Here is a 25255-nt window from a genome sequence, read left to right as displayed (position 1 = left end):
TGGCGGCTGGCCAGGGTCCTCCTGGTGATCCACTAGCCCAAGTGAGGGGGGCACAGGAGGTGGCCGGTGGTTTCAACTGAAAGTGTTTACAGATATCCACAAGGCAGTGCTGGGGCCTGACCTGGGGCCCAGGGGGGGCTCTGCAGGCTGTCTCCCAGTGCAGCACAGGGCGCCCTCGCCAGGCCTGGCCCTCCCTGCCCACCCTCACATCCTCTGCCCCCGCCCCAGCTCCCGGCAGGATCGTTTACCCTCCAAAGACATCATCATACTCTGTAATATGATTGGAATCTGAATATATATTTTAAATGACAAGATTGAAATTAAAATTTAAATAAAGAATTACTTTTCTGTAAGTTGCTCCGAAAGCAGTAATTTAGCAGCAAATTGATAGAGAAAGGTGAGCACTGGTCCTTTAAACCATCGTGCAGTTTCCGGCACGCGAGCCAGAAGTGTCTCAATTTAACACATCATTGGTTAGTATTATTAGAAATTTCATCAGGCTCCGGAGCGCATGGTGGCGGCGCGGAAGGGGAGGCTGAGGGCGCAGGCCTGGGGCCCAGGGGCTGGAGAGGGTGCCTGGTTAATGAGGGCAGGTGGCGCCCGGGAGCCCCTCCCCTGGCCCCAAGCAGGGATTTAACTACGATTATCTTCTCATTTGTACTTCAGTAGCGATAAGGAAATGAGAACTGAGAGACCCTTAAATGTCATTTGCTCTTCCCCTTCCCTGAGGCCACAGATTTATAGCTTTGGTGCCTGTCAACACATCCTTCTGACCCCCTGAAACCTAGACCCCAAACAGGGGTCCTCGAAAGTGGCCTCAGCAAGGAGCCTGGATCCCATGAGCCACATAAGCAAGACCCAAAAATCTGTCCCAGTCAGGTCCTGGCAAGCAGCTTCAACCCTGAGGTGCCCATGCTCAGGCAGAGCCTGGGAACTTGAACGTGGAGACTACAGTTGTTCCCCAGAGTGAGGCCCATGGGCCGCCTGTACCAGCATCACCTGAACAATTGTTAAAGAGGCACCTTAGGCTGAGCACAGTGGCTCACGCCTGTAATTCTAGCGCTTTGGGAGGCCAAGGCAAGAGGATCACCTGAGGTCAGGAGTTTGAGACCAGCCTGAGCAAGAGCGAGACCCCATCTCTGCTAAAAATAGAAAAATTAGCTGAGTGTTGTGGCAGGTGCCTATAGTCCCGGCTACTTGGAAGGCTGAGGCAGGAGGATCGCTTGAGCCCAGGAGTTTGAGGTTGCTGTGAGCTGTGGATGATGCCACTGCACTGTAGCCCGGGCAAGAAAGTGATACCCTGTCTCGAAAAAAACAGAAACAAAAAAGGGGCACCTTTTTGGTCCCCATCCCACACCGACTGCATCAGAACCTCTGGGGTGGGGTCCAGAAACCTCCATTCTTGAAGATGCCTCCAGATGCTGCTTCTGTGCACCTGCGTCAGCGATCCCTGTGCCAGTGGTGGTCAGACATGCTCCCTGCGTGACCTTGGAATTGGTGCTCTCACTGATAAGCTGCGAGCACCGGAAAGCCTAACTGTCTGGGTATAAACCCGTGAGCTGTCATCTAAAAAATCCCAGACACCAAATATCTCCTCTGCAAGCCTGCACTTCCACCGTTGGAGCACCTCTCCTTTAAAGTATCAATTGCCTACCCAGGCTTCACCTTTGTCGTGCAAGGGCCCCTAGGAGGGCTACACACTCAGTCCCCAAAACCCAGCCTCCATCATTCCCCACAGGTGGACCTGGCACCATGAAGACCCCAAGCGCCTTGAGGGGGAGGGATGCTGAAAGGAAGTGAAATGTCCACTCTTTGCAGGGAATGGCCTTCCCAGCTGTGCTCGGGTCTGGAATTGGCAGCTGCTGTGATGTGATTCCCCAGGGCAAGCCAGGGCCTGGTCGTCAGGGGCACATCAGCCATACCCACCTCCAGCAGGATCAGTGTGAGAACCTGCTCTTGCTGTGCTCAGAAGAGCCCATGGGAATGATACCCCTTCAGAACAAGAAGAAAAAGAAAACAACAGCAGTCATCACTGACGCTGGGCCAAAGGACACCAGAACCTCCACCCACCCATGTGCTCCCGAATCCATGCGCCTCTGCAACCAACCCCTGCAGAGCATGCACTCGGAGCTGTGCTGGCCTCTGCGTATGGCTCAGCTTGCAGACTGAAATCTCACCTGGTGTTTGAGCTGCAGGCCACGTGCCTGTGCCCTAGCTGCAAGGGAAGCTGGCAGAGCAAGCGTTCATGTAAGGTGTTCAGAAGGTGCCAGGTAGTCAGGAAACTTGCCCAAGGTGCATGGCACAGCCCAGGCCAGATCGGCCCCCTTTGTCAGAAGGGGCCTTCAGGATCCAGAGCCGGGGGGGGGGGGGGCACACCAAAGCTTGTCTTTCCCAAATGAGGTGGGTGTTGTAGGGAGTCCAGAGACAAAAACCAGGCTGCAGATCAAGCTCAGAGTACGGTGAGCTCCAGCTACCCCTAGCATTGTCCTCCCTGGGGCTTCTCAGGCTTTGTCCCAGGCCACCTCACACCCACCACCCAGCCAGGGTGTGCTTAGGGAGGCGCCGCACTAACTTTAGTTGTCGCATTATGTAATTACGGTCCCTGCTGTATTTATGCTGCCCCCAATCTTCTGTACATACAACTGTGGATTTTATATGTCAAGAGCAACACACAAATGACTTTTTGCTCTTTTGCTAGTTTGCAATATACACAGTAGATGGTGTTTCCCCTTTCTTTTTTTCCTTTTTAGTGGCTTTTTTTTTTAAGACAAGGTCTTACTCTGTTGCCCGGGCTAGAGTGCAGTGGTGTCATCACAGTTCACTACAACCTCAAACTCCTGGGCTCAAGCGATCCTACCACCTCGGCCTCCCAGAGCGCTAGGATTATGGGTGTGAGCCACTGCACCCGGTCTTTAGTGGCTTTAAACAACATTTTATAATGTCTCATAAATTTGCGCACGGGAACTCAGACAGAGTTTGGCTGGACAGTTGTGCTCCTCTGGTATTGGCTGGGGGCTCTTGGTGGCGTTCAGTGGACACGTGCTCTGAAGGATCTAAGAGACCAGTGCAGAAGCTTTGGGGCCTCTTAAGAGGATAGGCCCAGAACTGGCATAGTGTCGTGTCTGCCACACTGTGTCAAAAGAGTCCCAAGTCTGTGTGTCCTTTTTTTGAATTGGCAGAGTAGAAGCTCAGTGCTATGCTGAAGACTCAACTATACAATTCTAGAAGCCTGTGGCCTGCCTGTCTGCAGTTTTCATCTGTGTAGTTTTGACTCTCTCTGTTTTCCTGGGTCTCGTCTCCCGTTTGTGTTTCCTCATGGTTTTATTGTAGCTTTTCTTATCTGTAGCACCTGTCCTTCCATTGACAGGTGGGAGTGAGACATCATGGGTCTGTTCCCTGGAGTCTCTCGCCAAGCCTGTGTCATCCCCAAGGGTCCCTGGTGCAGGCATCCCATCCCACTGGTCGCAAACTCCCCCAGGGCAGGACCTTGACCGTCACTGAGCCCTGTGCACAGCAATTCCTCTGGCCCAGAGAAGGCACAGAAGCACACCGAGCGAGAGAGGGGGCTCTGGGCCCCTGGTGGGGAGTGGGGTGGGCTGGCAAGAGGAGCACTGTGCTCTGTGTGGCTCAGCAGAAGGCAGCCCCACCAGCTCTCTCTGCACCTCCCAGTGACAGAGCACTGGGGCCTGCAGGTTCTGGTCAGGGAGGCAGGTTCATCAGTAGGGGAGGGCCGTGGTTGTGGGCATCATCGTCTGCCCGGAGGAAGCCCACGTGCACCCCGGAAGGGGTCTCTGGAGCCTGTCTCTGTCAGACGTATCCAGGCTGGAAATGTACTGGTTGCTGCGGGGTCCTTTGGTGGAGACCAGACCGTCTGCCTAGCTTTGTGGCCCACCCCACCCCAGCCCATCCCTTCTGGAAGCTTTCCCTGACGTCCAGGCTTCACTGATTTACCGTGTCTGACCTCCTTGGGCAAACAGTGGAAGCTGCTGCATTGCATTTTCTCCAGGACGCTCCCCACCTCCCCAGCCCCGCAGAGGCAAGTGTCGCCCCTCAGCACCTAGCCCTTCACCACACCCAGGCACCCAGGAGGGGCTGGTGGGCTCCAAGCAGCCTCCAGCAGCATCCAGAGTGATATTGTTGGCGTCCCAGCACATGAGGCTCCCACAGTCTGGAACTCATCTCCCCAGTGGGGGGACCCAGCTGTGTCACAGCTCTGCTCTGTCACTCTCCCTGCAGCCCACTGCATGCATTCATTCCTTTGCTGAACCAACAGCGATCAATGCTTTTCCAGCTGGCCAGCACTGTGGTTCAGAGACCCTGCCTCATCCATTCCCACCTGGGCACCTACACCAGGCAGCACCAGCTGGGCTGGGACAGTGCTGGGTCCCTGCCCTCGTGGAGTTCACCCACCAGGACAGGATCAGAAGCAAGGCCCTAGGGGCAGTATGCTGAGTGCTGTGATTGTCCTGTATGCACAGAGTCGGGGTGAGAACAGCGAGGCCTGGGAGGCTCCAGGGGAGTTCACATACCTGTTGCCTTCCAAACCTCCCTGACCATGGAGGATGCTGCTAGCCTATGTGGCACCTTTGTGCAAAGTAGAAAAAGGGGCTCCCTCTGGGTGGAAAAATCAGCAAAAAGCAGCCTCTCTGGGCTGTCGCAGACTTGTGCACGCACGGCCTGGTGAACAAAGAGTTCCGGTGCCTCTGCCTCCCCGGCTGAGCATCAGCCCCTCTGCCAGGCATCTTTGCATCACGCACTACCTGCGGCCTTACACACCTTCCCCTAAATGGAGCAGGACCCTTGGGGCAGCTCTGTGGGCCATGTGTCACAGGGTAACCCACATGCCCTCTGAGGCTGCTGCAGGGTAGCGTTCCCAGCCACTGCGGCCAGCAGGTGCCTTCGGCCTCTGCGCTGCCTCACAGGGAGCTGCGGCCATAGAGGACCTGGGCCTTTAGTGCTCTTCAGTTGCCGAAAGAAGCAGGATGCTGTCAGGTGCTGTAAAAATGTGACCTTTGAAAATTTACAAGAACTCTGGGTTTAAAAAGCTGCTGCGTTAATGATGCATCCCATTAGCATCTCATTAAAGGGAAGCCCAGAGAAGCCTGCTTGGCACGATGACGGGCACACAGGGCCACCACGTGGGCTGGGCAGGGGAGGCTCTCCTGCACTGCCTCTCTCTGCCGAGTGCCATCGTGTCACCGGAGCATAAGCCATGGCCAGGAACACTGGGGAAAGGCCAAAGGTCTGGGTGGCTTCACTGGTGTCCCAGACGATGGCAGTGGGAGGGAGCGAGGTGAGGCCAGCTCAGCCCTGCCTGGGCCAGGTTTTCCTGGTTGGTTTTTGTGCCATTCTTGTGTTGGGCAGCTTCGTGGCAAGGAGCGTGGAACTCGGGGAGTCCTGGGCTTTGCGGAGATCCAAGCCCGTGGGGGTTCTGAGCCAGGGGAGGAAGGGTCAGCCGGAGCTGGGCTCAGCTCTGGAGCCACAGACCCACTCACAGTCCCCTAGAAGCCTCCAAAACCTGGGGGCTGCACAGGTTTGCCCTGGGCCTGGGGCTCTGGTCAGGCGGTGCTGAGTCGCACGTCACCGGCTGCTCCACACATCAACCACCTGGGGGCCCAGGCTCCTTGGCAAAGGGCACACACCCCTGCGTCTGGGATTTTTCTGGAAGGAGTAGAGGAAGGAATGTCACTTCATTATTTTAATAAAATAAATAAAATTCCTAAACTGCAAGTTGCTTGTAGCTTCAGACGTTGTTAGCACTGAGTAGAATATAAGCAGCCTTATTTATCTTTCCTAAAGAAAAAAAAAAGACGCTTTTCCCTCTCACAGCAGAACTGTTTTCTTGTACGTAAGAAATTGCTTGTAGTAGTCATGAAAGACACAGCCCAACAGCAGGCCTGTTGCAGCCCACTTCACCTCCTCCCAGCCACCCGGGCCTGCTCTGCATGCCCAGAGCACCCCCAGCTTCTTCAGGGTCCCATTGTTTGTATACCCGAGTTCCGCAGCAGCCACTTGAGGGCGGGGCTGTCTCCCCATCACCCATGTCCCTGGCCCCTGTGCAGTGCCTGACACAGACCGGGAGCCCCAACAAACCAACCAAGAGACACGTGAGCAAGTGAGCGGCAGGAGTGTTTTGAACCCAAGGGCCTGAGTGATCTGTGTTGGAAAAGTGTACAACTTTTCGAGTTCAGAAACTCCCCCAATTTTAGGGCAAATATTAGAACTCCTGAAGTTTTAGAGCTCAGAACCTGGGGACCCAAACTCGAGGAGACCCCCAACCTCCTATCCTGGTGGCAGTGGTTATTCCAGGGTGTTTCCAGAGCCTTCCATACCCTGTCAAGTCAGGGGGCCGGGGTGTGGGTGCTGATTCAGTGGGGGAGACATGGTGGCTGTGGGAAGACCCCGGAAAGCTCCACGGCCTCGTGCCTGAGAGGCCTCGTGCCTGGGAGGCCTCGTGCCTGGGAGGCCTCGTGCCTGGGAGGCCTCGAGGGTTCCTGGCAGCAGAGAGGGGTTGCAGCGCCCCCTCCTGGGAGGAGGGGCGTCTGCATTGTCAGTGAGGGGTGCTGGTAAGGAGCTGGGGTCCCCAGTTCAAACTTTGCCCCCAAGCAGGGGTATGAATGGGCCTCCACACACATCCCCTTCCCCCTCGGAGGCCTCCGGTTCTGGGGAAGCAATCTCTGTGCCTCTGAACCCACCAGGACCCGAGAGCCCGCAGCACAGGATGCAGTGTGTCCACACCTGCATCCTTCAGACAGGGCGCGCGTGAAAAGCTGTCTATTTGGAGAATGCTGAGAAAGCCACGCTATTGTTCCGTAAGACTGTTGGTGAGCGTGGCTACCTCCCAGCCCGCTCCCACTGCCTCCTCCCAGCTGTCTCCTCCCACAGACAGAACTGGGGCAGGGGCCCCTGATAAGGAAGCTTGTCCGTGGAATTGTTCTTTCCCCAGGAGATTCACTCTTTTGCTTTGTTTCTTGCTCTGTTCACAGAAGCAAAGCATCTGAAATGCAGGCTGGAGATAAAGTGCAGCCTAATGCAATTAGCTCGGCGCAGCCTGCGGGTCCTAATGGGCTGCAGCTCCTGCTTCTCCCAGCAGGCCCCAGTGCAGACGCTGCGTGTCATCTGCATCAAAGCCCAGGAAGTGTCACTGGCCTCCCCATCCACACTCCCTCTCTGTGCCTGGCCCCAGACCCAGGAGAGCCACCTTGGTCAGGGGGCCTGGTAGAGGGCTCTGCCTGCCACAAGCTGGGTCACACAAGAGCCCTGAACCTCACTTCAGATGCCCCTTGAGGGCCCTGTGGCCTTCTGTGACTGTCCTTGGTGGGCAGCCATTTCGACCCCCATCCCTTCTCACCCTCCGCCCCAGCCTGGTGGGCTGTGGTCACCCTTCTCAAGGCCACCTCCACTGACACCGCACCCCCACCTCCTGGGCATCCCAGCCCAGCCTCTCCAATGTGTTTTTAGGATTTTTCTTTCTTTCTTTCTTTCTTTTTTTTTTACGTATTATAAATAATGGCCATAGTAGGAAATTTGAAAAATACAGAAAAGTGTGGACAATAGAATAAAAGTTACCCGTAATCCCGTCACCAAAGGATAACACCTCTGCTAATATTTTGGTCATTTCCCTCCTCCACGTATTTGATGCAGGGATGTTTACGCAGGGAGGTCGTATGCGTGTGTCATTTTGTGGCCTGCTTTTCTCATTAAACACTAGAGTGTAAGCATTTTTCCATCTCATTAAGAATGTTTACTAAACGTGATTTTCGATGCCTGCGTAATATATACTATTGCATCATAAGGCTGGCACTCGGGGAGACCAATGCTGTCCTAATGTTCATTTTCACCCTGGAGGTTTATTTTCTCATTCTTCTAAAGATCTAAATGAGAGAGTGGGCTCAGGGAGCAGAGAGGCTGCTTCCTTCCTGCACCAAGAAGGGTCCCCCCACCCACCTGGGAGCAGGATCTGAACCGTCCTCCGCGAGCCTCTGCTCCCCAGCACGCCTCCTCCGCGGGACGTTTGGGCCCCAGGCTGATACGGGAGCAAGACGGGGTACATGTAATGTCCTTCACTTGCCGCCTGGTGGCACCTTGGAGAGCTGTCCTCTCCCACATCAAAGGGCCAAGCACGCGTTAGCTCAGAGGCTGGGCTGAGTACACCGTCAGTGCTCAGCATATGCCCTGGATATGTTGGTAACATTCGTGTTGTTGTGGTTTATTGATGATCCAAGGGCTGGGACCGCCTCTCCTAGCACAGAATGCCCTTTCCACTGAGACAGGCAGGTGGAGTGAGTGGCCACACAGGGTGCCGGCGGAGGTGCTGGGTTGGGTGTTCCTGGAGGCAGATGCTTAGCAGAGGCAGCAGCTGCTACTATGATGCCAAAGTCCCTCGCGATTCCCCCGTGGGCCTGGGTGCAGGGCTGGGTGTCTGGCCCCATGGCTCAGTGGATGAAGCTCGGGCCGCAGGAGCAGGGTTCTAAAGGGACAGGTCCCAGGGCAGCGGCCCTTGCCAGGCTGTGCTAACCTCCTAATCTGCTTCCCGCAGGCTCCCGGCATCTCCAAGGCGGACAGTCAGTCCCAGGGCCTGGCGACCAGCATCCGGTGGGGGCAGACGCCCATCAATCAGTCCACACCCTGGGACACCGATGAGCCACCCTCCAAACAGATGAGGGAGAGCGACAATCCAGGTACGTACTTGGTTGGCAGACGACACCCAAGGCCGGGCCTGGGAGGTGTTAGAGGCTTCCTGGGGGCCCCATGGGAGGTCTGGCTGCAGAAGCTCTGGCCTCAGGCTCAGGGGCGGGCACTGTGTGTGCTCCCTGTGCAGGAGCCGTCTCTGTCCCCCTTCCTCTGCTACTCAAGAAAGGACTTGGGAGAGCAAGGGAATAAGAGTGACACTTTAGGGGTGACTTTGAACCGGCTCTGGGTTACGGTGAATAGTCATTCCAAAGCCTCAGGGCCCTGATTCCTAACAGATTTCTCAAGTCACATCTTCGGGTGAGGCTTTGCCTGGCCCATGGCGATGTGAGAACCGGTCTGTTCCACGGTGGTGACTGGGAGTTCATCACCCTCTGCAGTGCCCCTGTCCTTCCCTGCACGGCTCTGACCACAGCAGGCGCCCTCCTTTATCTCCCACTGGCCCCAGCGCTCCCCTTAGGACACACAGAACACATCTGCTTGGCCCTCCACATGGCAGCCCTGCAGGTATCTGGAGACCCCTTCCCTCCCCCTCTCCCAAGCCCTGCAGCCACCCCCACGGCCCAAGGATTCCTGTCGCTTTGCCTTGTGGGGAATCTGCTCTGCCCTCTCTATCCCTCCCGATGTGCAGTGCCCAGAACCCGACGCGAACAGCCCGCGTGCGGTCTGAGCAGCACCTCCTTTCTTCAGCTCCTCCACTCTGGTCATCGCGGCCTCAGGTCACATCCGTGTACCTGCTGTCTCAACAGTAAAACCCCAAGATTGTCCTGGCAGCTGCTGTCACCCCGTCCATCTCCTCGCAGTCAGGCTAAGGCAGCGGGGTGTGGGGACCCAACAGTAAACGCAGGGAGTCTCTTAGACTCTGGCTTCCATTGCTGACCCATTCCTAACCCTCCCAGTTCTGTGCTCTGCACGCCTGGTCCTGCCTTCCATGCCATCATCCAAGTCATTGCTAAAAACGCAGGACTTGCTGAGCGTGACCTCTCTCAGGGTGCTTTGGGCCGCTCACCTGGTCATAAGTATTATAAGTCACCTCCATGTCCCTACCACAGGTTGTCTGGGGCCTTGCCAGCTGTGCTCTGAGTTCTGGTGCCTTTTTGCATGCTGCCTAGCTAACCCTGGAAAGAACAGAGCTGGGATGACATGCTCTGTCCTAAGACACCAGGCCGGTTCAGAGTGATACCACCTCCTCCTCTTCAGGCTGGGGCAGTCCCCCTTAGCATCCCATGCTAGAATCTTGCCGGACGACTTCTCGGACTTGTGTTGGCTTCCAGTTTTCCCCAACCTCTCTTATTATCAAAGTCACGCGTGTTTGCTGCACGTATGTGACATGCCCCACTCTGCCTGTCATCGCAGGGCCTGCGGCAGTCCCGGGCGCGGGTGCTATTGTGCCTGCTACAGGTGAGGGCTGACCCAGGATGGCTGTGCCCGAGGTCCCTCGGCTGGGCAGGGCAGGACCAGGACTCACACTGTGGTCTGTCCGGCTCCAAGCCTGGCTCCTTGTCCCCCACTGGGTGGTGCTTCCTGTGGACAGCCCCTTGGAGACAGACCCCCATCCTGGCTCCCGCCCGGCCTCACTGCCGTTTCCTTCCTGGGGGGAGCTCCCAGCCCCACTCTCGCTCCTCTGCTCCCGTCCTCAGTCGACACTGCCGCCCCAGGGGGCTCACGAAAGCCAAGGCAGCACGTGGGCGACAGACCCAGACCGGCTGCGTCCAGTCTGAGGCGACTCAGGCGCCTTCCCTCACAAGCCTCCTTGGGTCACCTCAGTGTCGGCTTCTCTCAGGGGGTCCTGGGCCTGCGCTGCCTGACCTGGCACAGCCTGCCTGGCGTCTTGGGTCAGGGCTCAAGGCGTGTCCACACTGCCTTGTTGAGACAAAACTTCTTCAGGGGCCCAAGTGGGCGTCTCTTGTTTCTCCCAGGGCCGCCGTGCCGAGGCTGCGTGGCACAGGGCCGCTGTTCCACACTGTCCCACCATGTCCCTCCCTTCCTGCAAGGGAGCCCAGGCCCAGGCTCTCGTGCTGTCCCCCAAGGGCGCAGCAAACACCCACCGCAGCCACCGCCCGTCGTTCTCCCCGCTGCCTCAGTGAGTCTGCAGAAAGGGAAGAGAAACACCAACATTCAGGGAACTTTTACCACATGCCAGACACTCTGCTGGTTTTGTTTTGTTTTTCAAATACATTTTCCTCATTCATTCCTTCCCAGGAGCCCTGTGAGGTAGATATTGCTAGTTGCATTTAACAGAGAAGCCTGAGGCTCAGAGAAGATAAGCAACCTGCCGGGGCTCTGGCTAGTAAGTGGCGGAGCTGAGACTGGAACCCAGGTCTCTCTGAAGGTCTCCGCTTTTCTCCCCGCTCTGTCGCTCTCACCTCTCCCGGCAGGTCTTGTTTTCTCCTCTGAGCCCCCATGGCCGTTTGTTCAGATACCCTCCACGCGCTCACCCCGGCTGCTGTAATTGCAGACCCCTACTCTGTGAGTTCCTGGATGCAGATGTCTTGTCCTCTGTGACCCCAGCACCCAGTGCAGGGCCTGGGACATCGGCGTTTGTTGAGTGAATATGAAACCAGCAGATGACGTTTCTTCCGTCTCCCTTGCAGGCACAGGGCCATGGGTGACCACGGTGGCCGCCGGGAACCAGCCTGCCCTGATCGCACACTCCTATGGAGTGGCCCAGCCTCCCACCTTCAGCCCGGCTGTGAACGTCCAGGCCCCGGTCATTGGGGTGACCCCCTCACTGCCCCCCCACGTGGGGCCCCAGCTCCCGCTGATGCCAGGCCACTACTCGCTCCCTCAGCCGCCCTCTCAGCCACTGAGCAGCGTGGTGGTCAACATGCCTGCCCAGGCGCTGTATGCCAGCCCTCAGCCCCTGGCCGTGTCCACACTGCCCGGCGTGGGGCAGGTGACCCGCCCAGGACCCACCGCTGTGGGCAACGGCCACATGGCAGGGCCCCTGCTGCCTCCACCGCCGCCGGCCCAGCCGTCTGCCACTCTCCCCAGCAGTACCCCTGCCACCAATGGGCCCCCCACAACCGACTCGGCCCACGGGCTGCAGATGCTGCGGACCATTGGCGTGGGGAAGTATGAGTTCACCGACCCCGGGCACCCCAGAGGTAAGTCCTGCTGCCCACGTGCTCCCCGTGTGCCTGCGTCTGTGCCTCTCCGTGTGGTCACTGCAACACGGCCAGGACAGGAGGGTGCTTCGTGGCAGCTCCTCGCTGGCCTCACCCACCCTGGAGGCTGCAGTGGGGCCTCTGCTTGCCCAAGACAACCAGCCTGAGACAGGGAGAGGGAAGGGAAGCGTGGAGGATGGGGCAGGGAAGGTGGGGAGTGTGCATGGGCAAGAAGCGGGACACAGGGAGGAGGAAGGAAGGGAGAGCCTGCACGGTCCAGAGTGCCCCCTCTGGCCCAACCCCTGGGCCATTCTCACCTCTGACCCCTAAGGCCAGGCCAAGGCACAGAATGAGCAGGAACCGTCCTCCTCTTAGGGCTTCACAGAACAGTCCCTTCGGGAGCCTTCTCCATTTTCTACCCATGAGTACATCAAGAACATGAACTTGTGTCCCCACCCCGACTCCAGGAGAGCACCCTCTGCCGTGCCCTCGGATGAGAACGGCACCCGAGGCGTTTAGTTAGGCCCAGATATTCCCAGACCATCCTGAGCCGCTTAAATTTTTGTTTCAAGGACCCCCAGGGTGGTTCTGTGAGACCCTGGGAAATAGCACCTCCAGCCTCGGCCTTCAGTTAACCCTCCACCCCAGGGGACTGGAAGGTAGATCTTGGGAATGGAGCCTCGGGCAGGAAGCATGCCAAGGACAGGGTCTTAGGCACTAGTCCCCAGCCTTAGGGTTAGGGCAAAGGGCTAGGGCAAAGGGCATCAGCGAATAGGCCTTGCCTTTGATGTCTGTACGAGGGATCTGTCGGGCAGGGACACGGGGGCACAGAGGGGCCACAGGCGTGAGGTTTGCAGGGTGCATCTGCCCCAGGTTTGCCTGGCCCTTAGTGCTCCAGACAGGCCGGGTCCCTGCTCCTCCTGAGTGCGGTGGTCTGCCCAGTGGGGTACCCACACCGCTTTTGAGAGAGGAGAGTGTGCACGTGTGGGCGCAGCTTCACAGCTGCCCTGCTTAAACCCCTCAAGACCACATTGCAGGGGGCCCTGCCTCTTAGCTGAGCAGGGAACCCAACTACCCCTCTGACCCGCCCACCTTGCAAGTCTCTACCTTTATCATTTCAAGCAATTTCCAGGCCTTGTCAAGCACCCTAACAACAAAGCCCATGCCTGGATCTCTGCTGGGTTTAATTCCCAATCTGACTGAGCCCTGACTGCCTTTGTTTTGGAAATCAACACTAGTTTTAAATGACAAAATTATAGAAAATTACATCTAAATTCTGGTAAACTCTTGCTTTGTTTAAGATCTTTTAAAAAAAAAATTGACTAGATTGATTTTTGTTTAAATTGTTTTGGTTAAGCTTCTGCTCCCTTAAAAAAAAATTTTTTTTTTTTTAAAAACTTACTCCCAGTTCAAGTTCATGAGCCGCCAACTCTGACACACCAGGCTGTGGGAGTCCCAGCTGCTCCCAAGGCTGAGCCAAAGCCTGGGGCAGCAGGTGGCTTATCCTCTCCCCATGATGGGGGCCTCCTGGGGCTGACGAAAGGTCTTGCTGGCTTGCCACGTTCCAGGCATGCATCTAGGAAAAGGAGCTGTTCTATTCAGACAGGTAACTGGCCCAGATAGGACTGGAGTCCCTGGTTTGGAGCTCAGCCCCGAGCTGGGATCAGCCTCACCAGCCCTGCCAGGTACAGGTGTATCTGAACATCCTCAACCCTGAGCCAGGGAGATCAGGTGGGAGGGACAGGCCCCTGCTGGGCCCCTGTGCCCCCTGGGTCAGTGACCGCTGCAGAGCCGCTCCGGTAACCTCTGTGCAGGACCAGAGGGTGTGACCCATCCTCTATGGGGGTCTGAGCCTACGGGCAGGAGGGGAGGAGGAAGAGGGGCTCTGGTAGCTTCCCTCTGCCAGGCCCTGCTGGGCAGACCGACTGAGCGTTAGGTGAGGGCCAGGGATGAAATGGGCCTAGACGTGTCCACGGCCCCGCCTTCTGGAGCCAGCAGGATCCCCAGCTGTAGCCAGTGACAACGGGTGACCTGTCAGTCACACCGATTTCCAGAGGTTGCCAGCAAGCCGGCTGTTTCCCCAGAAATTACATTTAACTCGCTTCTCTATTTACGGCCCTCATCAGCCGATTTATCCCCTCGTACTTGTGGGAAGAAAGACAATGAAGCGTGCACACACAAATGCCTCAAAACTCAAGCATCGGGAGGTTTTTTTTTTTAAGTAATTTCTCCTTTCATTTCTAATCTTAAAAGCCTTTATTGCTGAAGCTATAATTTGTCTGTCAGCTGTAATGTCAAACAACTGCATATTTTTTAAAATAAGAAACCCGAATTTTGAAACCAAATCTTTGAAACTTGCCATGCGAGAGTCATGTTCCTGACGGGACCACGTGGGTTTGGATTTGGGTCACTTTTAATTTTGCCCCTAGGGATTTTACATCTCTGAAGCCCAATTGATTTCACACTCCTAAATGACAGACAGCTGGCTCCAGGCAGGAACAGGAGGCTCTGCGTGATGGCATCAACACAAGTCAGAACTCCACTTAGGAAAAAAAAAAGAACTTTCCTTTTCTCCTGTTCTCTGTTTGAAACCTTGCCCAGCATTATAATAAGATCCACCATAGAACGCCTTGAGATCTAGCTCATTAAAGCCCCTCAATTTTCCCTACTATTGTTTGACGTGACAACCTGGCCTCTCCCGGGGTTGAGTAATTATGGAGAGACCCCCTCCACGAAGAACAGGTCTTGCCAGCCAGAGGGATGGGCCACTGGTATTTTTAGACTTCATTAGTGCCCTGATTTAAAATTTCACATTTTGTTTCTCGTAATTATCTTCCGATCGACCGAGCTAAAATTGCAGTTGGGGCTCTATTCGTCTGCCTTCCCAAAAAGGATGTTGGGAACTTTAATTTAAAACTTAACCAATTGAAAAATAAAGGTGGTGTGGAAATGCTTTTTGATTTGCAATGGGTCAAGCGATTGTCTCTCATCTGTGACTAGAGAAGCCAGCTTGCGTGCAGTTCACTTTAATGAGTGTTATTTAAATGCATTGAGCACATATAGATTTTCTTAAGAAACTTACAAGATAAATCTTTCTTTCTCTAAGAACAATTTGGGGGTGGGAACAAGCTGTAGGATTTTTTTTAGATGGTATATTGAAGGCTAATTAAAAATAGATTTCATGTGTGCAAAGTGATAAGGGAAGAAAAAAGAATTAGTTCCATTTGAATCCTGTTACAAAGCACCTGAGACATTTGTCTTGTTGGCATGGAACCCCTAAGCTAATCCATGAGGAGAGGGGAGGCCAAGCTCAGTCAATGTCACTGCCCCGGGTACCCCAAGAACCCAGCTGTGTGTCACAGCAGAGGTTCAGGCTATGGATGGAGTTATTTCTAGCCTTGCCTTCTTCCTCAAAGGATTGTTAGTGGCCCAGAGGGTGGCAGGAGACCCCGGGCCTTGTGGCAAGCTGCAGGAAGGCTTTTGTATGTTCACCTGCACATCTGGGAATGAGAAACCAGACTGCACCTGCTCCTGCTTGCTTCTGGACCAGAAAGCAAAGCCTGAGTGGACCTGAGTGGAGAGATGTGTCTCTTCTGACTTTAGATTTTGTAGGCCTAAAGTGAGGGGCCCTGAGGATCCATCTGCAGGGTTTGGCCTCCCTGCCCTGGGGCCAGGGAGCCATGCTGGGAAGGGGGGTGGTTCAGCCCCTTCCTGAGGTTCTGCTTCTCCCTTCCCGTTCCTGCCCTGGACCTGTGCCCCATGGAGCCTTCTGCTTGGACAGCACCTGCTCAGGCTCCACAAGTGGCAAAGACAGGATCTTGTAAAAATACTTTGAGGCATAGCTGTGTGACTGAGGCAAGCCTCCTAACCTCTCTGAGCCTTCCTTTCCTCATGTTTAAAATGGGGGTGAAACACCATCCTCACAGGGCCTAGGGGAAGATTGAATGAGATCATGGACATGCCCGTACCTAGCACTGTGCCTGCCCAACAGCAAAACAGCTGCTGCTATTGAGCTGGCCTGGGGTCTGGGGAGCCCAGCAGGGAAGGAAGTCATGAGAGGGCAGAAGCCAAGGCCTCCCCGGTGCAGAGGGGATGGAAGAAGCCCACGCCGGTTCACAGGGCTGGCAGCCCCTGGTCAAGCCACTTAACTTAGGGATGGGGACCCCACACCTAAAAGGGAGATCGGCTATGTCACCTTCCAGCAGGAGGATTCGGGACTGTCTCCCCAGGCTTGGAGAGATCTCATCTCTTCTTGCCCCACATGCTGACATGTCCAGGGCACACTGTTCCCTCTGCAACCTCAGAAAATATCCGAAAAGCAGCTGGGAATGAGAGATAAAGCCCACACGTGATTAGGCCAGAGGCATGAAATGTCCAAACTGAAATCGTCTCCCACAGACCTGTCCTTCCTGTGTCTGACTCAAATGCCATCCCGAATCCATCCAGGACTCGAGCTTAGAGTCTGCGGTCGGCCTTGACCAGCGCCACGTCCACCCTGCACTGAGTCTGAAAACATGGTTGGTTCTCTCCTCTCCTCTCTGTCTGCGCCACCACCCCCTCTGGCCTGCACGCTGGCCTCCAGGCCCACAGTACGTCCCTGCAGGCTGGCTTCTCAGGGCAGCCACTGTGGTCTTTCCAAAACGCTGCTCTGGGGACAGTGTCCAGCCAGGACCTGGTGCTTCAGCTCCTGGCTCCTGCCTGCCCCCCGCCTCGCCCTTTGCCATCCTGCTCTCAGGCCTTGGGTCCCCTTCTGTCCAGCGGTGCTCTGTGCTTCAGCCAAGCACCTGCACTACCAGTGTCCCCTGTTCCTGTGTCATTCTGCCAACCGAACTGAGAGCCCCCAGGCCCAGGGGCAGGCACTCGCTCTATCCCATTCCCACGCCACCCCCAGCATCCAAGCAGCACTAGATGTTCGAGAACATTTGATGAGTGAAGGCACAAAGCTCTGGGCTGGGTGTTACCCACAGAGGTTTTGTGACTTCCCTCTGCCCTTCTCGGGGTGAAAGCAGATCGGTACCCGGGGCCTCAGGCATCCGTCATGAGACATCATTCCACAGCCAGTCACCACCACCCCCACCTGTCCCACACCTCTGGGGACAGACTCCACCGGTTTTGGACTTCCTTCTGTGCCCAAGCACCTCTACCACAATACCTGCCCCAAAGCACACAGGATCTGGAATTCTGCCTCAGTTTCCTCATCTGTAAAAGGGGGATAACAACAGACCCTGTTTCTTACAGTCATTGTGAAGATTGAGTTATTTTACGTAAAGCCCTTAGAATAGTGCCTAGCGTGTCGCAATCACAATGAAACTGTTTGCTGTTGTGGTCACTGCTGGTCCCAGGGCCATCTTTCAGTGTCCATGGCCCTTTAGGGACCCGAGTTAATGTGATAAAGCCAAAGACCAGCTCACCCACCGGAGTCCTAGGGGAGTGCCTTAACGTCACGGCGCTTGGAGCACCTAGTTCCTAAGGGTCCACTTTGAACAGAAACAAATTGCCTTCTCCTGTCGAAACACCTTACAAATCCTCTGCTCGCCATGACAACCGGAAGGAATCAGCCTATGGCTGGGACCTTCCCCCTAACTCCAGGGGCTGTTTGTCTTGGGAGAGCTCCTCCTGTCTTCTCTCAGGGGCTCCCAGTATCCTGTGACAAGGACACAGCAGGGGTCGGGTCCTCCTTCATGGCCACATCAATGGGTGTGACAAACAGGATTCTCTGGCTCCTGCGGACAAACCAGCCAGAGCTGTAGACAGGGAGAGCTGGTCGAAGCACGAAGCACGTGGCTGGCAGCGTGGAAGGCAGTCAGGGGCCCAGACTCCGCACCACACTGCGTGGGAGGAATTCAAATTCCACTAGCCACCAACCCAGGGACCTTCTGCTAGAAAACTGGTGTCTCTAGCCTCAGTTTCCACATCTGTAACATGGAGATAATAGTGCCATCCTCATGGACGTGCTTTGAGGATGAAATAATGTATGTAAAGTCTTAACGCAGTGCCTGGCACATAGTTGGCTCGCAGGGACATTAGCTGTTGTCATCACTGCCACTCCTGTAAGTCCTAGAGTCCCGGGGAAGAAACAGGGTCTGGCGCACCGGCGGATCTAGGGCCGCCACTGCTTGTAAAGCGATGTTTCCAAAGTAATCTCCCAGATCCCACAGAATAACCCTCAGCATGCATCTGGAAGCAACCGCCATTTTCCTGAGTCTCCCCTTTCCGCCCCCCACCCCACACCCCCTCTCCCAGGACGTGTGTGTCTCCGAGCCTGTGGGATTGGAGCTCCGTCTGCACAGGCCTTCCTCCTCCTCGCCTGAGCAGTCCCTGCCCCCGCCACGCTCAGGAGGGCTCTGTCCTCACGGGGTTTGTTAATCAGTAATTGGAGGGTTGTCCGGGGCTTAACGGTTTTGTTAACAGATCATCTGACTATGAGTGAACCAGGCAAGCAGAAAAATGCCACAAAGGAGCCGGACCACCCGGGGATGGTGTCATTCTCGGAGCAGGAGGTGACCTCTGGCCACCCGAGCCTGCCCAACAGGGCACCGCAGAGAGAGGCACCCTGGGCCCCGTCCCTGCAGTACGAGGGGAGCACATGTGCTTTCAGCCCCAAATCTCTGCTGGGCATCTTCGAGGTCGGAAATCCTGCTCCGGCCCCAACTGTCCCACAGTCAGGGCAGGAGGAGCCGGGAGGCCGATGGGAATGAGAGGGCTTTTCAGATGGGAGCAAGTGGGAGGGAACGTTTCTTTCCTGGGGGGCTCAGGAAATAGTGCTGACCTGCAGCAGGGAGCCAGCTACCCTGATCCCAAGCACTGTCTTCTCTCAGGAGTGGCAGCCACAGCAGACACTGGCAGGGTGACATGCTAGGTTCTAGGTCAGTGACCCTCAGAGGCCACCAAGGGGCTTGAGTCATGTCACTTCCCTCCCTGCCACTCCACCGAGTATTTATTGAGCCACTAACATGTGTAGTCTAAGGCAGCCTGTGTGCAAAGCCTACACTTGGCTTCCCCATAAACTGGGCAAAAGATGCAGGCAGTATGCCAGCCGTGTGCCTCATACAGTCTCGTGCCACGGTGTTCCATACACCATGCCACACCCTGGGAGAGACGTGGGAGTCTGCTTGGGGGCGCTGGGGAGACGAGGAGCTGTTGGCAGTAAGGGCTCCAGGGGCTGGGGAAGGGAGAGCCCAGTGTGAACGGAGTCTTTAGGGCAGTCGAGATGGCACAGGGAGTCCAGGAGAAGGCGGGTGGTCTACAAATGCCAATGCCAGATCTTAGGGAAGAATGCTTGAGCTAAGTGCCAGGGACACAAATTATGATTTTCCAACAGATTCCTCCATCATATAGTCACACACACACTCACCTACGCAGATGGTTTGCAGGGCCTGTCCTGATATGAGACAGGGTGAGCCAGTGATTTACGTTTACGGCATGGGCCCTTTCTACTTCTTTGCCTCCCCAGTCAGTGTTTGCGGGACGATGATCCAAAGTCTTGGGCAAGAGTCCATCTGTCTCTGAGGCCTCCTGATCTGAGCAGGTAAAGACCTTCTTGATCATCCAGGGCTTTGACCTGGGTGGGAGACACCTGGGCCTCAACCCCTGACGGGGAAATCAGGTGCACATCCAAGGTCCAGATGGTCTTTGTGCAGCTGGCTCTCTCCTGTGGTGACAGAGGTTTAAGGACGAGTTTCCTGTTGCCGAACCACTATTCAAACATCCAACATCTGCTGTCTTCGCTAGGAAAAGCATGCCCTGTCAGGCGACCCCTAGAGTTTTATAGAGGTTGGGGATGAGTTTGGAGAGAAGATGAGCTAGCCCAGGGTGTGGCACACATGTGCTTGTCCCTGTATGATGGGAGGGGGACATAATGGTCCCCAAATCATGAAACAAAACTGGAAAAAACATCGCACAAAACTGGTTCAATGAGAAACGATTTGGTTGAAATTACATTCCACTTAGGAGCGCACTCACTGTTCTAGAAATGTAAAAGGTAAAAACAATACAAGCAGAGGATTTTAGGAACAAAAACATTGTGTAAATTTCTTGAAGAAAAAACGGCCGAAGGTTGCTATCTATTGAAATAGTTGTCATTGCCCGTTTTCTTAGTGTAACTCTCTGCCTTAAAAAAATGTTTGCGTGTGTGTGTGTGTGTGTGTGTGTGTGTGTGTGTGTGTGTTAGGGCAGCAGTCCCCAACCTTTTTGGCACCAGAGACTATTTCCATGGGAGACAATTTTTCCACGGACCAGGGAGGGGGGATGGTTTCAGGATGATTCAAGCGCATTACATTTATTGTGCACTTTATTTCTATTATTATATATATATATGTAATATATAATGAAATAGTTATACAACTCACCATAGGGTGGGGACCCCTGTGTCAGAGGGAAGCCCAAGTGTTTTCGTCGCATCACCAGGGAAATGCTCCTTACTCTCCAAAGCCCCCGGCCACCTGTTGGATGACCACACACAGCACTTTGCACTACCTGGTTTTGCCCACTGGCCTCTTGTGGCCTTGTCCTCCTCTCTTCCAAGGGACCTGTCAGTATCATTGCTCGGCATCTTAGGCCCAGGTCCACACACAATGCAAGTGCATATCGATTTTTCACCAACTTCCGCGATGTCGATGGCTATATTTTAGTCTGCTGGGGCAGCTGCTATCCCATAATACCACAGGCTGGGTGGCTTAAACAACAGAAATTTATTTTCTCACAGTTCCGGAGGCTGGAGGTGCAAGACCAAGGTGCGAGCAGAGTTGGTATCTGGTGAGGCCTCGCCCCTTGGCTTGCAGGCGGCTGCCTCCTCGTGTGCTCACCTGGCCTTTCCTCTGTGAGTGCGCACTCCTGGTATCTCTTCCTCTTCTTACAAGGACATCAGTCCTACTGAGTTAGGGTCCTATCCTATAACCTTATTTAACCTTAATTACCTCCTTAAAGGTCCTTTCTCCAAATACAGTCACACTGGGGGTTAGGGCCTCAACACGTGAATTGGTGCGGGTGAGGACGAAATTCAGTGCATAACCATCTACAAGTCCATCTGGTTGGCGGAGGAAAGGACAGCCCCGGACCACAGCACAGCTACTGTGTAGCTGCAAACAGCGTATGGCTTCTAACTGTGGGCATTTTCAGTGGGTTGGCGTTTTTCGAACCTTTTCATAAGTATACTCCTATGAAACCGTTTTTCCCGTGGTTTACCTGCAAGCTACTCACTCTGCCTGCTGTTCACTGAGCCTCGGCCGCATTTCCCATTATTAGAATCATCCATACGTGGGGTTAGTTTTTTATTTCTGTACAACTACTTCATGCTGCGAGGGATCTCAGAAGTCACCTAGTGGAAGTAGGAACCTGCCATCACCACTGGGAACTAAGCGGGAGCCACAGAACGCCAGGCAGTTTGTCCTGTTAAATGGTCAAGAGCTGTCTTCCTGTGACTTCCATGGCCCTGCCCTCTGGAGCCACCCGGAGCAAAGCTGGTCCCTGTTCTACATGACAGCCCTTCACCACATTTTTGAAGATGGCAGAATTTCCTTTTCTACAGACTAAATATCTCTGGTGGCCCCAGCTGTTCATCCTGTGAAGGGTCCCTGTACCATGTGAGTGTCCTCCCTGGTCATGCTCCAGCTTGTCAAGTGCCTCTTAAAGGGACACCAGGTGACAGGCTGGTTGGCCCAGGGAGAAGAGACTGTCACCTTCTTGGTCCTAGCATCACACTGCAGATATTCTGACTTTTTACAAAGATCGTGACTTATTTGTTTAAAACACACATTCATACACACACAGGCACATACACACATACATTCAAACTTCCAAATTAAGAGAAAAGAAAAAAAGACTCTCAAAATTCCTACTGTCCACTACACTGGTTTCTTTAGGGTCTCCCTCGTTCTCTTTTTTATCAGGTTTGAGATTGTCTATCATTCCTTTTTATAGATTCTGCACCCCTCATTCCAGCACCTTTTCACCCCTATAGAGTCTTAGGAGCAAGTTAACCTTTCCACTGAGTTAAAATTATTTCCTTTAGGAGTAGTCAGGTGTATCGCAGCCAGACCGACCCACCCCCATGCCCCAGCTGTGCTCCCTGAAGCAACTCACCCCTCCCTCTCTGTTGGTGAGAATTTCCTCCTGAACAACAAGCCACCCATCCTCCCTTTCCACCCCCTGCTCCCACCCCCATTGTGAATGTCAGAGCAGGATATTACCTTAAAGGTCATCTAGGGAAACGTCCTCATTTTCCAAGTGGTGAAACTGAGGTTCAGAGGGGTCGCGGAGATATCACATTACCCGCCCGTGAAACCACCCTCTTCCCTGGGCGCCCTGTGTGATCACTTCATCCACTGCTAGTTCTCCACCCTAGGAGGCTTCTCTCCCCTCCAGACCCAGCACTACGTAGAGACGAGCCCAGCGTCTGCAGGGGCTGCCCTGGGCCTGCTCACTGTGCCTCCGAGCCCGTCCATGCGGCGCATGCAGCCGGGCTGCTGGGATCAGAGCGGCACATCCCGCCAGGAGCTGTGCACAGGGATGAAAGGGAGAGCAGAGACAAGACACGCTCACACCCACGGGGGCCGAGTCTTGCGTGGCGGCACCTGGGCAAGATCAGTAATGGCCCCGGAGAGTATGACTGTGATTTCGCTAGGGAGCAGACGTTGTCGCGAAAGGGAAGGGAAAGATGACAAGGGCAGCCTCTAACTCAGGAATGTGGGGCCCTCACCCCATCACTTCCCACAGTTAGGGGCTTCTCAGGACTTGGCCGCCTAGTGTGCTCTCTTGAGCAGACTCCTACCCTCCAGGTCTCTACAAATGTTGGGTGAGGTTTTTTGTGGTGGTGGTGGTTTTCAAAAGCTGCCCTTGTATTTTAGTTATTTCAGTAAATTGAGGTCCATTTCAAGAGCCCAGCCTCTCCTGGGAACACAAACACCTTTAGTGGTCAGCCGTGCTTGTCCCCTGGAGTCCAGGACAACCTGCAAGCTCAGGCCCGCCAGCTACAAGCCTATTTGCCTTGCTCTCTGTTCAAACCCTGGAGAGACCTGCTGCCGAGGACCTCAGAGGCCCCTGAGTTTGGGAATCACCATGCAGCGATTCCGAAGCCTCTGCTCCACTGGCCGTGGAAACAGGCAGATTTTCAGAAATTCTGATTGATCCAGAAATAATTTCTGCATTTTCAGTCTTTCTTTAGTATGAAGACGTTCATTATCTAATTAATGCCATTGGTCCCAGAAAGCAGAGAAGTAGACCTGTGGCCTCCTTCTTGTCTTTGTAGTAATGATACCACCCGAGGACATGAAGGTGGCCTACTGGGTGGTCTCAGGCTGGTGGTCAGGAACTGTCATTCTAGGGAAGCTGGCAGGCAGAGCTGGTAGATGCAGCCCTTGTCTTCTAGAAGGGAACACAAGTGGGGAGTGGGTGTTTTGTATGTACCTACCACTTGATAGTCACTATATATTCACTCGGTATTTATGCATTCCTCGCAGCTGCCCTGTGAGGCAGATACATAGACGAAGAACCAAGGCTTGGGTAAAATACTTGCCCAGGTGTAGGTGGTAAAGTGAGAGTTAACCGTGGCACACACCTGTAGTCCCAGCTAGTCGGGAGGCGGTAGTGGGAGGATCGCTTGAGCCCAGGAGTCTGAGGTTGCCGTGAGCTGTGATCACACCACTGCACTCCAGCCTGGGCAACAGAGACCTTGTCTCTAAAAAAAAAATCTCAAAACCTCCTGCCTTGAATGCCCGTATGCTTTCCACCATGCCACACCTTGAGGCTTCCTGTTGTAGCCTGCATTGTCACTAGGCATGTTTGGGTTAAGGATGGGCACATCCCATAGTGGCTGTGTTATGTCTCCTAGAGTCAAATGTCTGATGTTTCTCCGTATAAATCGGTGATTCTTGGGTTCTCGCCTCATCCCCGAAAGTGTTGTGATGGATGGAGGGGTGGGTGGATGGGCGAATGGGTGGGTGGATGTAATTCCTGAAGTCAACAGGGACACTGGGCCATTTGAGGAAGCTGCAGACGGAGCACTGGCCACCAACAAAGCCGCTGGAGCATGGGAGTCAGGCGGCCCTGGGGATTCTCCGCCGTGGCTACATCTCCCATGCCTTACTCAAAGTACCGCCAATGCAATAAAGTTAATGGAGCCAGTCGTCACATGAAGGGGCCAATTCCATACAAAGATGATACATCTTTGAAGTTAATGAGGTCTAGTAATTGAGCTTATGCCCTTTTAAATGAATGAAATTCTTGAAATGTATCATGCAGCAGCACTTCCGTTTAATAAGTAGTTATTGACACCTCATGTCTCTGTCACCTATGGATGAGGAGCCACCATCACAGAGGTACAGGACTTGGCTTCCTGCCAACATCTACCACGCCTTCAGCTCCTTGGAAGTTCAATAGGTGTCATGTCTGGCCAGCCTTTCTTGTCCTCAGCAAAGTTCCCGAATCGGCCCAGTACAGCTATAGGGAGTGGACAGCCCCATGGTAAACGGCTCAAGGAAGAAAGTGACAGAACTGATCCATGGATCTCTTGGCAAGAGTCCACCCAGCGCACAGCCTTCAGACCCCGCCTCAGGGTTGGTTGGAGAGATGCACGAAAACACCAGTAGGCCACCAACACTACAAAAATGGCCACTGCTGAGTGCTGGGTGGTCCCTGGGCTTGGGAAGGTAAACAGACACAGTTTCCAGGAAGCGTGCAGGCCCGGAACTGGCTCAGCAGAGACATGAGGTCTGGCTACAGCCTGAACAGGGACCATCATGCCAGGGCCCCTGGATCACCGAAGAGGTACCAGAGCTCTTCCCAGTCCCAGACTCCTCCTCAGTTAACACCATTCACAGTTGCTTAAGAGCACAAAGTGGCACTTGTTGTGCCCACAGAACATCTGCTGAAGACAAAACTTGTGTTTATGGCTCTTCACTTCAAAAGACTGGCCGTGTTATAAAAAGAAAGGGACCATCTGTCCCTCTTCTGGACCCCAGCGCCTCTTGGAAGAGATTTCTGTGCAAGAAGGCAGTGAGAAGTCAGCGTTGACTTCAGGGAACTATTTTGGGGCCGGAAAAGAATAGCGCCTGCCTGCCAAGGGGAACGTCGCTGGCAGATGAAAGCCGGCTTTGAGGAGGCCACACGATGGTAGACGCTGGCCTGGAGGAGGTGGGCTGTGGTCCAGTGGTGCCGCCCAGATGTTCCAGCCGTGCAGAGACTCGGAGCAGAGGACGGACTGGGAGGACTGGGCTGTGAGGGAAGATGAAGGGAAGGGCCGTGAAGCACTGTCTCCCAGGAGAAGGCGTGGGAAATGCCATCGGCGGTTTACGGTTGCACAGAGCCAGATACCGTGTCTGCCTCATCCGTTCGCCTTCCTCCACCCAACTTCCCTCAGGAGCCTTTCTTAGGATAGTTCTGCATCTTGGGAACAACCTTAGACTGAGTTACCTCCTTCCAGTGGCTGAGGGCTGAAGAGTTCTTCCAGAGTGCATGGGTGT

The 25255-nt window shown here is 54.6% G+C and overlaps 1 protein-coding gene across 1 annotated transcript in view; it reads left to right on the top strand.

The window, feature by feature from the left end:
* The window catches only part of KLHL29 (kelch-like family member 29), a 289304-nt gene that overhangs the window by 218510 nt on the left and 45539 nt on the right, over positions 1 to 25255 (top strand). Inside the window, exons 4-5 of the mRNA XM_012660442.1 lie at positions 8540 to 8681; positions 11286 to 11798. Coding sequence (XP_012515896.1) covers positions 8540 to 8681; positions 11286 to 11798 — 655 coding nt within the window. The remainder of the gene's footprint in view (positions 1 to 8539; positions 8682 to 11285; positions 11799 to 25255) is intronic.

The sequence above is a fragment of the Propithecus coquereli genome, unplaced genomic scaffold (assembly GCF_000956105.1).
Source record: "Propithecus coquereli isolate 6110/MARCELLA unplaced genomic scaffold, Pcoq_1.0 Scaffold668, whole genome shotgun sequence".
Taxonomy (NCBI): Eukaryota; Metazoa; Chordata; class Mammalia; order Primates; family Indriidae; genus Propithecus; species Propithecus coquereli.
This window is presented reverse-complemented; position numbering and strand designations above follow the sequence as displayed.